This window comes from Chinchilla lanigera, unplaced genomic scaffold (genome assembly GCF_000276665.1).
Source record: "Chinchilla lanigera isolate Chin_1 unplaced genomic scaffold, ChiLan1.0 scaffold00009, whole genome shotgun sequence".
NCBI lineage: Eukaryota > Metazoa > Chordata > Mammalia > Rodentia > Chinchillidae > Chinchilla > Chinchilla lanigera.
The window spans coordinates 7,283,821-7,298,408 of record NW_004955410.1 but is presented as its reverse complement, the minus strand read 5'-3'; the positions used below and the strand labels follow the sequence as shown (position 1 = coordinate 7,298,408).

Below are 14,588 nucleotides of genomic sequence, written 5' to 3'. Positions count from 1 at the left end.
TTCCTGCCGGGCCTTGTGGACCCAAGAGCTCTCGAGGAGGCCCCTGGGCAGGCCAGGAGCCCTGCTGCCCCTCCTGGGTCTCTGACTCGTCCCTGCCCTAAGCCCTTTGGGTTCTGATTTCTTATCTTTCTGGTGTCCTGATAATTTTTAAGGAAAATGGCATTTCACTACCTATTAATATTTATACTCCGTTCTGCTAGCCACCTTTCTCTGTAGATCTTCTGTTTTTGCAGCTTGCCCCGGGCCATTCTTAGGTTCTTTCATAAAGAGCTATGTATATTTATTACCAATATCTTAGCTTTTGTGTTCGATTTCATACTTCAGGCCATCTCTTTTTCTAAGTATGATGCATGGTCTATTAAAAAATTGTGCTGGGGTAAAAGAGTGACAGTTTGGGAATTTCAGGCCTCCTGCTGGTGTAAGTGGGGAAAGGCCTGACAGAACCCGGCCTAGGACTTCCCTGCGGTTCCAGACCCTCGACAGAGCAGTCACCACCACCAGAAGCCTCACAGGACTCTTCCTTCTCCCCGGCGCAAGCAGTCTGACACATCGCAAAACTGCGTTCAGCCACCACCCATCTGACTACTCTAAATTCTTCATGAACTCCTCAGGACTTTGCATGGAAAAGTTTCTGAATTAAAAGGGAAGAAGCACAATGGAACTTACTGCTGACTGATACCTTCAAACTTTTTTGAAAACAGGTGCAGTATCAATCACTGTAGCAAGCAATAAAAACACTGCCACTTGATAAATGACACTTGTAGTGAACCGGCATGCAAATCCCCTCCAGGCTGTCTGGGAAGACTCCAGTGTACTTGGGCCAAGAAGGAAATCATCTTTCCCACGTCACGCCACTGCGTCTAGAATCAAGTTTCTTTTCTTTTTTTTTTTTTTTTCCGGTACCGGGAACCAAACTCACAACCTTGCGCTTGCCAGGCAGGCGCTTTGCCGCTGAGCTAAATCCCCAGCCCCTAGAATCAAGTTTCAAAGAAGCCCTGTTTGGGGCAGTGAACTTCTGCTTTAAAAATCCATGGAGACTGCCTTTTTAAAAAACAAAAGTTAACCCCCAGGAATGATCTGTTTCAAATTAACACACAGCTTATATAATTTGAAAAAGAAAAGCTTTTTGGATATATATTTTATTTGACAGTGTTTTAGAATATCATACAGTAAACAAGATTTCTGTAAAAGTTAATTTATCCATAGTGGTGCGTTTCATAAAAATAGTTGCTCACTTACAGTCTTTCTGTGACTATTAATACATGGAATTATATTTATAGAGATACAGCTGTACAGGGTAAATTCTCAGCTAACACTACACAGAAATATTATTTGGGATGGGGCTGAGATGATGTGCTGTCTTCACGGTTATGGATTACAGCCGCATACAGCAATGGCTGCACAAGTAGTAGCAGTGAACTGTGAAAATTAGAGTTTATGCAAGCGTAATCGCAATTTTTTTTTCCTTTTGTAACACATGAAAAATAAAGGTGGGAGGATACAGTACCAGGACGTGCAGCTACACTACAGAAGCATTGTCCAGAACCAGATTCAATAAATTAATGGCAAACTAGACTGGATTTCTAGCCCAGGGGAGAAACACTAATTGAGATTAAACCAAGAGGATTATAAACTGCTACATGTGTTTGTGCTTTTGTTTATGATGGATGGATTTCATTTTTGGAAACTGCTTTTACGAGCTGCAAGACCCTCCCCAGGAGGCTTCCAAGCACACTTTCTTGGCAGACAGCAAAGCTACTCCTTTGCAGGATGGAAATGATACTGCGAGCGCTCGGGTTCCTGCACTTAGGAAGAGAGGGAGAAAGAGTCCTAGGAGAGGCTGCTGCGTGTGACCTCCCCGGGCACCGCCAGGCCAGGGGGCCAGGAGGGGCCCCTGTCTGCACCCCAGCTCTGGCTGGCGGCAGGCCCGGGAAGGGGAAGCCCCGTGTGGACGGAGCGTATTAAAGTCGCTGCCTGAAGACACATTTTGCCCTTTCACACGTGTAGCTACAATCAGTACCGAAGGAGAATTAACGGATGCTAACATCTTACAAAGACACCCTAACGCAGCAGGGAGAAAGGCAGCCTTCGAACACCACTAGGGGATCAGGCGGAGACCCATGGAGATAAACACAAACATCTGGGGGTCACTCGTGAGGTAAAAAACTTAGCGAAGCGTTCAGGCCCAAAGAAATGGAAACCAAAGGTGGGGGGCTCAGGAAAGAAAGATGAACAGAAAGGACGGCTAAAGGGACTCATATTCTTTAATGAAAATAAATTAGTTATCGTAGTGACTTTTTAATATTAGAGGTTCATTCTAATCTGAGCTATAGGACAAAGCGCGAACTTGACCTCTCCTGTGAAAGTGCAAAGGAAGCAGAGGAGAGGGCTGGAGGGCAGCGGGGAAGACGGTGAACTCGCGGGGGGAAGCCTGTTCAGACGGGGCTGCAGCGTCGCCGATCTTGATTCGATAGATGGTGGTCTTTCAATTACAAAACTGATATTTCAGAGGAAATCAATGAAGAGCTATGAGCTAAACTGCAAATTTCAGACTCATGGCAAACGGTTCCCTAGGATACAATTTTTTAAACCTTTTTTTTTCCTACCACGGAAGATGTACAGAAGTATGACTGGATCACAGGAACGGCGGCAGAACGGCATCACACCGAGGGACTCACTGGGTGCCACCTCGCCCTGCGGGGGCCGGCTGCGTGGAGGCGTCGGGTGAGCAGTTCCCGGTGTTTCAGAGAAAGCCGTTCACCGCGTCAAGGACAATTTATATACAACGCTTTCGATCAATTAAAAGAGATAATCTTGTCTCAGTTTCCGCTTGCTCCGTGCAGTTTGATTTTTAAGGCGATATTCCCGTCCGTGATTGCGCTACCCGGCCGGATTCGGTGCAGAGTCCAAACCCTTCCCGCAGCGGGACCGAGTCCTTCTTTCCGCCGAGGCGGCCGTACTGTCTCCGCGGTGCTCTGCGAGAGCTGTGGTTCTCCCGCAGCTGCCCGGGCCCCGGCAGCCCGCCTCGTGGACGATGCGTGTGACAGTGACAATAAATAAAACGCCGGGCGGAGGCCGGGGACTGGGGACCCTCACCGACTGGCGGCCGGGGCGCCCGGCTGGAGCGCGCCCTGCAGCCGGTCGGAGCCCGGCACTTTCCACGGCCCCGGCGCCAGGGCCGCTCTGCGTGACCCCGACCCCGAGCCCGAGCCCGGAGCAACCCCCTGGGGTCGCGGGCCGGGCGCAGGCCGAGGCCCTTCCTTCCCGCCGGGCGCCTCCTCCTGCCTCGGCCTCCCCGTGCGCTCGCTCTGCTCCCCGAGGCGCTGCTTCTTCTGGCCGCCGGCAGGGAGCTCCTTTGGTTTCCTAACGTCGTGTTCCCTTTTGACGTCCCAAGCCGGGTCTGGGCTCTTCGGGTGGGCAGGGTCGGAGGGTGGGGCGGGATGCGGTGGCGAGGATGGAGCGAGGAGGTCCTCGAGCGAGACGCCTACTTCCGGCAGACCTGGGCGGGCGGCGGCGGGAGCACTCCGGGCGCCGGGTTCGTCTGCGGACACGGAGCACAGCGTTAGGAGGCGCGCGAGCTCGGCCTGTACCCCGCGGCCGCCCCTGCACCCCGCTGTTGCCCCGTGCACCCAGGGACCACCCCGTCTCCGCCACCAACGGGCAGCGAGCCGCGTCCCAGGCTGGGTTCCCAGCCTTTCTGAACCCCTTGGAGGTCTCTGTGGAGCCCGAGCCCCATCTAAGCCCCGGGTGTCCCAGCGGCGACCGCTCTGTGCTCCCTGACTCCGGGGCGCTTGGACCCATGGTTCTCAAACTCGGTGGGAAGCACCGGGGGCCTGGCCGGGGGCCCACAGTAAAGGGCATCGGGGCCACCACTGGGCGCCCGCAGGTAACTGGGAAGAAGGTGAGGTTTGAGAAACACCGGCCAGGCTTCCTCCTAGCCCGGGAGAGTGACCTTCCCAACCACTGGGTGTCACTCAAAGCCCGATGGATTCTTAGCTACTGCACATGACCTCAGAATCTGGATAAATGCATCTAAAAACTGTCCTTGTTATCTCGCCTTCAAACACAATCATGGTTCTCAATTCTTTTTGCATTTCTAACAGGGAAGGCCCCAGACTAAGATAAATGATTCTTTCTAGGAAGCCTAGTTGCAACATTTATTTAGGATTTCAACTCAGCCTGCTTCCAAAAAAGTTGAAGACAATTTACAGCATCAAAACACATATAAAGCAGAATGATAAAAATGAAAAAAGTCCTTTTTTTTTTTTAAAGGAACCTCTGGTCAGCAGCCAAGTGGGGCACAGATGTGACAGGAGTCAAGATGAGCTCGTTCCCCCCCGGAGCAATAGCATCCCCCCTGAGTTTCTGGTCCCTCAGGCAAAATGGCGGCAAGGACATTCGACAGGGCAGCCCTTGCTCTCTGTGAGGGATGTGTCTGGTGACCTCTGAAACGCTCACATTTTGTCCTGCCGTGCTAGGATGTCACAAGGGGGCGTCAAAGAAGACACATGGGTAGCTGGGTTTGGGGAGCCTCCTTAGCCAAGTGTCACCCTGGCTCCAGGGGATGCAAGTGGAGTTCCAGCCTCTGGAACCTGGTCACAGCCCTTGGGGGCCCTTGGGGCACTCGGGTCCTGAATGTCAAGGGTCTGCTTTGTTTTAAGCTGAGGATTCTGATGTGGTACCTTTGATGCGGACTATAAGGGGGTAGAGAGAGGAAGAGGCCCGCGGGGCTGATTTCTCTAATCCTTGTGGGTACCTTTAGAACATCAACTCAGTTATGCAGACGCCTCTCCTTCGATGTGAAATTGAATGGGGTATTTGGGGCACTCTGTTATCTTTTTTTTCTGTAGACCGATGCCCACTATCATTTTCACATAGTGAGTAGAAAATCCTAGACAAGCATCAGAAGACAGAGGCTCTCGGATGCCTCTGCCACTAATTTACCAGCCGTGCTGTTCTGGACTAAGCCTTCTTTCTTCCTTTATAAGCTGGGGACGCAATGTCCGACTGCCTGGGTGTGGGACGCATACTCTGGAAGCACAGAGCACTGTGCAGCTGGAAGCCCAGGGTGACGTCAGCGCAGAGCAGAGTTACACCTCTCCTCTGTGCTCTGTGGGCGGGGCTCCTGCCGGCCCGACACTGGTGCTGAGGTTGAGTGCAATGGGTTAGCACCCCCATGCACCATGATTCCTGGGGGTGCTCTTAGGGATCTCGGGTCTCCTTGGTTAGTCTGGCTGCAGTGGAATTCAAAAGCAAACCCTCAGAGGAGGGACTGGGAGGTACCTGTGCCCATCTAGGAAGGTCTTGCTTTAGAGAGTTAAAGTGGGCCCAGAAAGGCATGGCCAAGCTCTGCCTCGGACCACGACAATGACGCTTCTCATGTTAATAGCTCTTTCCGCACCATTCCACCCCATACGATGGAGTCAATTAGCCGCACTTAAATTACTTCTGAGACCCAGGGGGAGGGCTGACATTTTTCATGCCATTTCCCGGGGGAGGAATTGAAGCAGAGGGAGTTTGGGTAAGGAGGCCAAGACTACAGCACGGCTGGTCCAGAGTAAAGCTCAGGATTTCTTTTCTGTTTCTACTTACTGAAAAAATTGTCCCAAGCCATCGTCTTGCAGATAGATAGGATCAGACATGTGAATGGTCACGCTCTGGGCCCTGCTGGCCACGGGAGCTGGACCTGTCACTGGACTGAACACTCAGCAGGATTCCTGATCCGCTGACCCCGCAGGTGTCGGTGTGGAACAGGTGCGTTCCAGCCCGCCCAACGGGGAGCACGGAGAACCCCGCAGCTCCTACACGGGGGCGGTGATTCGCTGGCCTGAGGGCACCTCACACCCCTTTCCTTCCACTCTTGCCCATGTCAACTGCTTCACCACACCGCAAACCAAAAGGGGAATTTACTCCCAAGTACAAAGGGCTCCATCTTATTATAAAAAGATTTCTCAAGAGTTTGTTTTCAGATCATTAAACGCTCAACAGTGGGAGACACTAAGAGCTGCAACGTTCTAAGGCATTGCCCTTTCAGAATCTTAATCAGAAACTGAAGTCGGCCACATCCTCCAGCTAAGTGCCTGAGGTGCGGGTCCAGTCGCTTTCATTTTTGTGCAGAGGAGCTGTCTAATTCAGTGCTGGACCCGTGGGGCGCACAGCCAGCCACACGCACACCACCCAGGCCCCCTTGGCAGGCTGCACCCCAGCCTGCTCTGCTTGCCCCAAGGTGATCGCAGTCGTGGACAGGAAGAGCCCCTCTCCAGGACTTCAGATTCTAGTTCTGAGGAAATCTCGACGCAGAGAAGACAGAATGAGCCAGATGCCGTTCTGCTCCCTTCAGACCTCGCGTCCGTTTGCTTCCCTACTTTCCTCCCCTCCCCGTTTCCCTCTCTTGCTGTCTGCACCCAGCACTCGCTCAGGTGTCAGGCGGAGGCCGAGGAAGAGGTGCTCTGTGCGTCTCCGGGGCTGAGCTGCTTACCTCAAATCGGAAGCAGCAGGAGCTCTCCTACCAACAGCCACTCAGCCACTCCTGGCCTGTCGGGGTCTTTGCAATCCCTTTGCCCACTGTCCCCAGGCCCAGTGGCCAAACGCAAGAGGAAAACGCATCTCCATCTGGACAGGCATCCCCAGCTGCCCCTCCGGCCCTGTACCCTGACCGAGCCCCAAGGTCATGACCTTTCCATTGTCAAATCCAGAGGACGCGTCCCTGTGTTCATCTCAGTACTTTGTCCTCTCCTCTCACACAGCCCAGGGCTTCTGGAAGCAGGACGGTTGGCTCCGTGACAGTCCCCTGTCCCTCTCTGTGCCCTGTCTCTCTGGTTTGGCCTTGGAGAATTTTCTTTCTCCATAGTCTCTCTGGGTGTTTCTGTCTATCCCTGCTGCTCTTATGCAACGAGTGCCGGGTCTGTGCGGCCCGTGCTGCTCTCACGATAGCGCACTGCATTTTCCCGACAAGCCTCAAGTAGGAGCCTTTCCTCCCTGAGCAGGACCTGGAGTCACCCGATTCCTTGCTCTCCCTCACTTCACAAACCCGGCGCATGTGCCATCCTATGAGACTTATTTCCAAATGTATGTGGATGCCACCAACTTATCTTTGCCTTTGCATTCTTTTCTTTTTTTCTGCCCTGAGCCTTTGCACTGAGCTATGGTCCCTGGATCTTTTTAATTTTAATTTCGAGACAGAGTCTCACTAAGTCACAAAGCTGCCCAGGGCTTCATCCTCCTGCCTCAGCCTCCCAGAGTGCTGGGACTACAGGTCTGCACTGCCACGCCTGGCTAGCTTCACCTTCACTGTCCCTACCACGGTGCAAGATACAGGCTGCCCTCGGGAGGAGGCACCCTGTGTGGGGTGCTCAGGACGATCACAGTTACAAACTGGGCCGCCAGGCGGACATCTTTCTAAACCCTGAGGGAGACGGTTGAGGACAAACATTTCAGAAAGGAACCTCAGTGCTGTTCCGAAAGGAGAAGTAGAGTGAGAAGCGCACACCCTCCCGGGCCCACCCAAGGCACTGGCCTGCCCAGCTCCTCGCCCACCGCAGTGGCTGCTCTCCTCCGCCCTCCCTCGCTCTCCCCCTCATGACTCTTCCTACAGGGCCCACAACAATCTTTCTGAGATAAAATTAAATCTCGCCATTCCTTGCTTCTGACTCTCAGTGGGTTCCTACTGCTCTCAGATTAAAGTCTGAAATTATCAACACTGCCTACAAAAGCACAGTGGGTCCGGGGCCTGCAGTTCAGGTCCTCCAGCTCCCTGGTGTCCCGCTGCTGCGGGGCTCCCCCAGCGAGCCAGCCTCCTTTGGGAATCTTGATGTGACCCCAGGGAACTGCAAGCTACAGCGGATGTGCTGCTCTCCGCCACAGCATCCTGGTTGTGTTTGCTCATATGCTGCAAACGCAAACGTTTGCTTGTTTAATGAATCTCAGTGTGCAGTGCGAGCCGGAAGTGCCCTGGGACGATGACCGCCGTGCTGGCCTTGTCTATCACCTCGTGCCTAACACCCAGCACAGGGCTTGACCCACAAAGAAGCGCTCCATGAATATTGGGTGAGCGAATAACTCTATTCCACAAATAGACCAGGAAGGCCTGCCACCAGACGCCTACTTGAGGAAACACTTCAGGGCAAAAGATTTTCCTCTAAGCAGGATCTGTCAGCAGCAGGTTTGGGAACGTGACTTTCATCAGTTTTGAGAGGAAGGATGGGGGTGAAGTTGTGACTCACATTTAATGGAGTGGGAGGGGAAACAGCTAGGTTTGGGAGGAGGCAGAGGAGGAAGGCGGAGCCAGGGAGCCCTGAGGGAGGGTTTGCAGCCGCCATGCACCCTGAGGGAGGAGAAGAGAGGTCAGGAGCTTCAGGTCCAAGGGCCTAGTCAGGGCGCCTGGATTGTAACTGAAGTTCTTGGTCTGCAGCATCAAAGGTGAGGATGTAGGGAGCCCTGTCCCTGGAGATTCATTAACCACTGTGCCAGGGAATGTTCTGGGGACCCACGGGTGAAACAGGCTGTAGACGTCCTGCACTCCATTGTGAGAGGAGCAGTTCTCTTTCCTGTTAGGATCAGACTTCTTCCTTTTCCTATTCTCGTTTCTACCAAGTGTGTTCCTCTCCTAGGACAGGGCTGATTAATGCCTCAGCATGCAATTAGTGCATAGACACACAGATTACACACACACACAATTATTTTGGGGTTGGGAAGATACATGATTTCTTAAATAACCTTGTAGGAACTCAGCAGTAATGAAAATAAAATATATTCCTTTCACTTCATATGCAGAGATTAAGAACCTCATTATAAGAACTGTGTGTTGACAGCTTGATTATTTTATGAACTACATCCCAAGTGACAATATCCAGAGAGAGCTGACCCGCTAGGATACACTGCTTATTGCAGTGAGTAAGGATCTATACTAGTGTTTTCTCAGATGGCTTTTATTTGTTTTGTTTTTTTATTTTGGTTTTTCTCCGGTACCGGGAACGGAACTCACGACCTTGCGCTTGCCAGGCAGGCGCTTTTGCCGCTGAGCTAAATCCCCAGCCCCTCAGATGGCTTTTATCACCACCAGAACATTTGCACAGTAGAGGAAATCATACCTTAGATCAAGGAAGAGTTGATTTCATCCCGTGCTGAAGATTAACCCGAAACTGTGGCCGAGAAAAGAGGGGCCGTCATCTACCCTCTATTCACCGACTTCTCCAGGGCTTGTGGATTTAGGATTTCCCCTTTCCTGTCTGCTTAGTACAGGGCTCAGACCCAGGGCTGGCCTAATGAGGGCCTTCTGGACTCCATGTTCAGGAGAATAAAAATAGATTTATTGCCTTTGGCACTGTCAGTAATGGCAATAGCAACTTTGCGAGACACTCTTCCAAATCCCTGCATTGTGTTAACTCACATTAAGGCATATAAATGGAATCATTTTACAGATGAGGAAACTGAGGCACGTAGGGTAATTTCAGCAACTGGCAAAAGACCATACAGCTGCAGTACTGGCGCAGGGTCTTCGAATGGCTTTCTGTCCTGGGTGGTACTGCTCAAGCTCAGTGGAAACGACATCACTAGATGCCTTTGCTGCCTGCTGTTAGGATAGAGAAAGAGGCCTCCTCCCTTCAGGGGTGATGTCACAGAAACTTCCACGTACAGCCTCATTAGAATCCACTTTGTCATTCCTAATGGCGACTCGGAAATGCGATGTGTGTTGGAAACTTACACACAGGAGGATGCTATGGTTAGTGTTGATTCATGAAAATGCTGGAAATATGAGCTGGACTCAAAGAACAGACAGGGGTAATTTACTAGATACTTTAAACATAATCCTCTCAGGGCTACTCCCTGAACCCTGGTTCTGAAAATATTCATACTGGCTATTGCAAACACCATGTCAGTTTGGCACACACGTTTTTACTACTAACTGATAAAAATTATTCTGTAAAGACATCCATGTATTTGGTATTCCACCATCCTATAAACTTTTCCTACTGAGACCCATCACTGGTTGGGGTTGGAGAATATTGATGTGGTTACATTGGAATCTATTTCCTTCTAATTTGGAACATTATAAGACAATTCCAAAATGATTAGGGTCGATCAGAGGACACTAACACGAAGTCATTTGGCGTCCAAAAGAAAAACCTTGTAAGGATTGTGTTCAAACCATAATGGCTCATTTGGATCTGTTCAACCGTCACCAAGGTGACTGCTTTTTCCAACAACAACAAACAAGAAAAATATACATTTAAAACATTTGAGAATAGATGAGCTATTTTACGGTATTTCTGCTCTTTCTGTGGCATTGTTTCCAGTCTGGAGCTGTTGCTAACGGCCTCCAAACATGGATTTCTTTCACCTTTATTACCAGAGAGGTGTAAACGTGGTGTTAATTTACTCTAAGGTCCTGCCATACATCCGGGGCAAGCTTTAGCTCTTTCGTGGCCAGTCGGCAGATCCGCATGGGCTGTTAGTGCTAGAGGGCTGTGCTGGGTGTTACATACGAGTGAGACCCGTGCTGCCCATGTCATACGTACTGCCTCATCATCCTAGCAGCCATTCTGAGAACTCTGGTGCTGTGATCCCCATTTCACAGATTAAGAAGCTGAGATAAATCAAACCATTTTCCAGGACTACTCTGCTAGTTAGAATCCAGACAACTGGTCACATCATCGCAGAGCCCAAGGCCAAAGCACAACTATGTTCCACTGAGCGCTCGCCGCCCTTTTCACACTGAGACACACCCAGGGAAGGGTCAGGCACACACTGCATGTGCTACGGAAACCGACCAGGTCTGACATGCCAGGCCTTTCCCTCCGGGCTGTGGCCGCGTTAGCAACCTCGAGGTGTCACACGGCCCAGGGGAGGGCACTTCGCTTTGTTTTCCTCTGAGGTGAAATCTGTATACTCCAGACTGGTCTGGGGATGCGGATCGTTCAGATGAGTAAGATCCGTGCCTCTCAGGCTGCAGCCTGTGCTGGTTCGCGTGCCCCAAGCGTGCCGTGCCGCAAGTGGATGGAGGGTGCTGGAGGCCTTCTGACCCTCAGCTGTTTAAAGATGGGCTTGAGGCAGTGGCTTTCTAACTTTTTTGAAAATCAGCACAGCCTCCTTTTCAAATAGACTCTTAAATGCAAGGCCAGGATGTAAGAGAGGTGAAAATCAAGCTGCCTTGGAGGGGTGGGATGGAGCGGGAGCCTCCTGCCAGCCAGCCAGGCGGCTCTCGGCCTTCCTGGGGAAGCCTGAGGCTCTGCCAGGAGTGTGAAAAGTACTGCAGGAAGCCGCGGGGTCTCTCAGAACAACATCTCCACCTGAGAGGAGGAAGACAGGGAGGGATCATCAGCAGTTGTTTCCTAAGGGTTCGTGGCTGGGGGTTCTACGCCAGTGATGTCTGTGTTTTCATGTGAAGGAAGCCACTGAGTGGCTTCTGGTGGAGCAGGGGACCTGTGGCATCCCCAGGGTGCTCTGTGGGAACGGACCTCAGCGGGACTGGATGGAGGGGACTGGTCGGGAGCAGGAAGTGGCACTGGGAGCAGAGGGAGGGGTGGGCAGCAGTCGCGTCTGGGGCATCTTTTGGAGAAGCTGGCTGGGGCCTGGTGGCGGCTGGATTTTGGGGTGAGGGTTGTCGCTCACTCTTATTTACTAGGGAGTGCGCCGGCTGATACACGGCTCAGGTGACACGCGCTTAGTCCCTCCAAGGAACTCCGTGTCCTGCTTCAGAGTGGAAGGACAGAGAGCCGTGGTGGGCAGGCAGAGCATGGGCTCAAGCAAAGCTTCAGCTGTGCTGGGAGAGCATGAGGCCTGCCAGCTGCAGGGAGGAGGGAGAATGTTCCGGGAAGTGGGCTCAGTGGGTGCTCAGTGGCTGTTGTGGAAATGTGCTGGTGTGGGGTGGGGGAGAGAGGGGAGGCTTGGAGGGAAGATTGGGGCAGGAGGATTTCACCCTCTAGAGGTCACGGGTCAGGTAGAGGTCACAGGACAGGTAGAGGTCACAGGTCAGGTAGAGGTCATGGGTCAGGTAGAGGTCACAGGTCAGGTAGAGGTCATGGATCAGGTAGAGGTCATAGGACAGGTAGAGGTCACAGGTCAGGTAGAGATCTGAGTCAGATGTTAGCCCTCAACAATATGGAGAAAAATTTGATCTCTCGAATCAGCCTTAACCCCAAAAGGGTTAAGCAGAAGAGTGGTTTGGGTATTTCCTCCTCCTTTTCTAAATAGGCCAGTCAGTTCACTGATACTGACAAGTAAATTATACTTAAATTAGAACTTATTAAATGTGTGTTACTCAAACAGAGCATCACGTTGTCTTTGGCACTTTTATCAACACACGGGGCTTCTTTCTGCTTTACTGGTACTGGCGAGCAGAGGCACCATCACTCTTAGGGTGGAAAAAACGACCAATTCGTGCTTAATGAATACCGAACATCTGCTCTGTCCCAGGCCGGGGATTTGGCGTGAAGGAAGCGATGTCCTTGCGCTCGTGGGCTCACGGGAGGAGGCAGACGTAGAACAAGGGCTACGGATGGGATGGGCCATAAAGAGGAAGTTGAAGGGAAGGTGGGCTGCCGAAGCGTTTAATGAGGCGCTAACTCCATTTATGGTCTTGAAGGGAAGACTAGGTTGCTTATTCTATAATTAGCAGCACAGTCACCTCCTGTTTCTTCAGTAAGTAGCCTTGCTGTCAAATGGGTCCTTCTCTTGTGCTTCGGAATGTGTTCATCTCTTGAAGAAATGAAACCAAACCTCTCGCCTTTGCACACCCACCCACCCTGCGGTGTTCCCGAATGGCCACGCAGCTCTGACTCCATGCACGGACTCATCCTCTGAGGGGGATCTGGACAGAGCGCCACGGCTAACAACTGTGTGAGGGGAGGCGTGACGGGAGAAGGCGGTCACGTACGTGCAGGGCGTGCCAGGAGCGTGGTGCACGGTGCAGGGCGGAAGAATCGTCGGAGGTGCAGGGCCTGGTCATTACAGGTGTGACCGGACCATGGGCACGGTGGGCAGGGCAGGGCGCCAGCGGGTCAGGGCAGGCAGGAGTCCTGCGTGCAGGCTGCAGGCGAGAGGGGAGAGAGGGGTGCAGCACAGGACAGGACGAGACGCGGCAGCTCTGGATGCGGGCAGCAGCAGAGTGCAGGACCAGATGTGGGGGGTCGGGGCGAGTGGGCGAGGGGTCCCGAGTGACCCCAGATATCAGCTCTCTCATGTCACACTGGATGGGGGTGGGGATACAAGTTTAGACCCTCCAGAGAGGCCACTTTGAACCTTTCTCGTCGCCTTCCTTCCCTCAGTCTCTCCAGTCGCTTACTAAGTGTCCTGTTTCTTTCGGAATGTCCCTCGGGTCCATTCTCACTACTCCAAGGCTGATCTAGGGCCTTGTCACCTTACATGTCGCTCATGGCAGCATCACCCTGACAGGTTTTGCCACTGGCTTCCTTTCTCTAGCTCAACCCACCTTCTGCATCCTAAAATACATCCTCCCCACCTCCTGACCCTGGGGACCGAACCTAGGACCTTTACACTGAGGTACAGCTGCAGCCCTTTATTTTTTCTTTTGAAACAAGGTCTCACTAAGTCCCTAAGTAGCCCAGGCTGGGATTGAACTGCGATCTTCCTGCCTCAGCCACTCAGAGTGCTGGGATTACAGGTGTGAGCCACCATGCCTGGTTTACATCCTTTTTTTGACATCTAAACATGGCCTTATTTTTTTTTCTTTATTGTAGTAAACCTTTAGTCTATCTCTTGATTCATGTATTTATTTCTGTTATGTTTTCTTTCACCACAGAATTATAAATTCCTTGAAGACAGCAACTGTGTTCTAAAGCTACCATCAGTAGCACTTACCAAAACGTCTTTGTCAGTAGTAAATCTGTGTTAATTAAATTTCACTTTAAAAACAGTAAACTTCAATATGGTGTGTGTGATTTTATTTTATTTTACTTTTGGTGGATTTGATTCCAAAGGCTTACATTTCAAAGTATTTTTCACCAGGCATGGGCCAGTGTACATCAGTGTGCTGTGTATGTTGTGTGTGTTTGCACAGGCATGCATCTTAAATTATGTCATACAAATGCTTGCCAGCTGCAACCTGCGGCGGGTTACCTACTGAATGGATTCCATCTCAGCCATTGCTTTGTGGACCCCAGAGAACAGAAAGAGAATTAGAATCTAGGGTTGAGGCAGTGTGGACACAGATCTTAGCTTTACTACCGACCATGGTGTGGCTTTGGGCAAATCTTAATTTCTCCGAGCCTAAGTGATGTAGTATCTACCTCACAGATCTTTTATGACGATTAAAACTGTGCTCCTTTTCATAATAGGTCAATCAGCAACTGACACATAGTTTTAGGCCCACAGCAGCCCTGGTGAGTGTCCGCGACTCTCTGAACGCGGCCCGCGCTCCTACGCCCTCCCTTGGCCGCTCAGTGCTGCGCATGCGCTGTGCATCTTAGCCTTCCGCCCGCCTGGGAGGCGGATGCTATTCTCTTTTTCCTACCACAAGGGAACTGAGGTCACAGAAGTGCAGGCGCTCACCTGGCGACTGTGCCTTTATCACTTACCTAAAGCTCCCATAGAAAACAAAAGGGAGAGGTGTGGCTTGGTCGCTTCTTGCC

The 14,588-nt window shown here is 51.7% G+C and overlaps 1 protein-coding gene across 1 annotated transcript in view; it reads right to left on the bottom strand.

Annotated features, from left to right (window-relative positions):
- Positions 1-3,381: 3,381 nt before the first annotated feature.
- Magi2 (membrane associated guanylate kinase, WW and PDZ domain containing 2) overlaps positions 3,382-14,588 on the bottom strand; it is a 555,913-nt gene continuing 544,706 nt past the window's right edge. Inside the window, exon 20 of the mRNA XM_013510511.1 lies at positions 3,382-3,541. Coding sequence (XP_013365965.1) covers positions 3,485-3,541 — 57 coding nt within the window. The 3' untranslated portion in view covers positions 3,382-3,484. The remainder of the gene's footprint in view (positions 3,542-14,588) is intronic.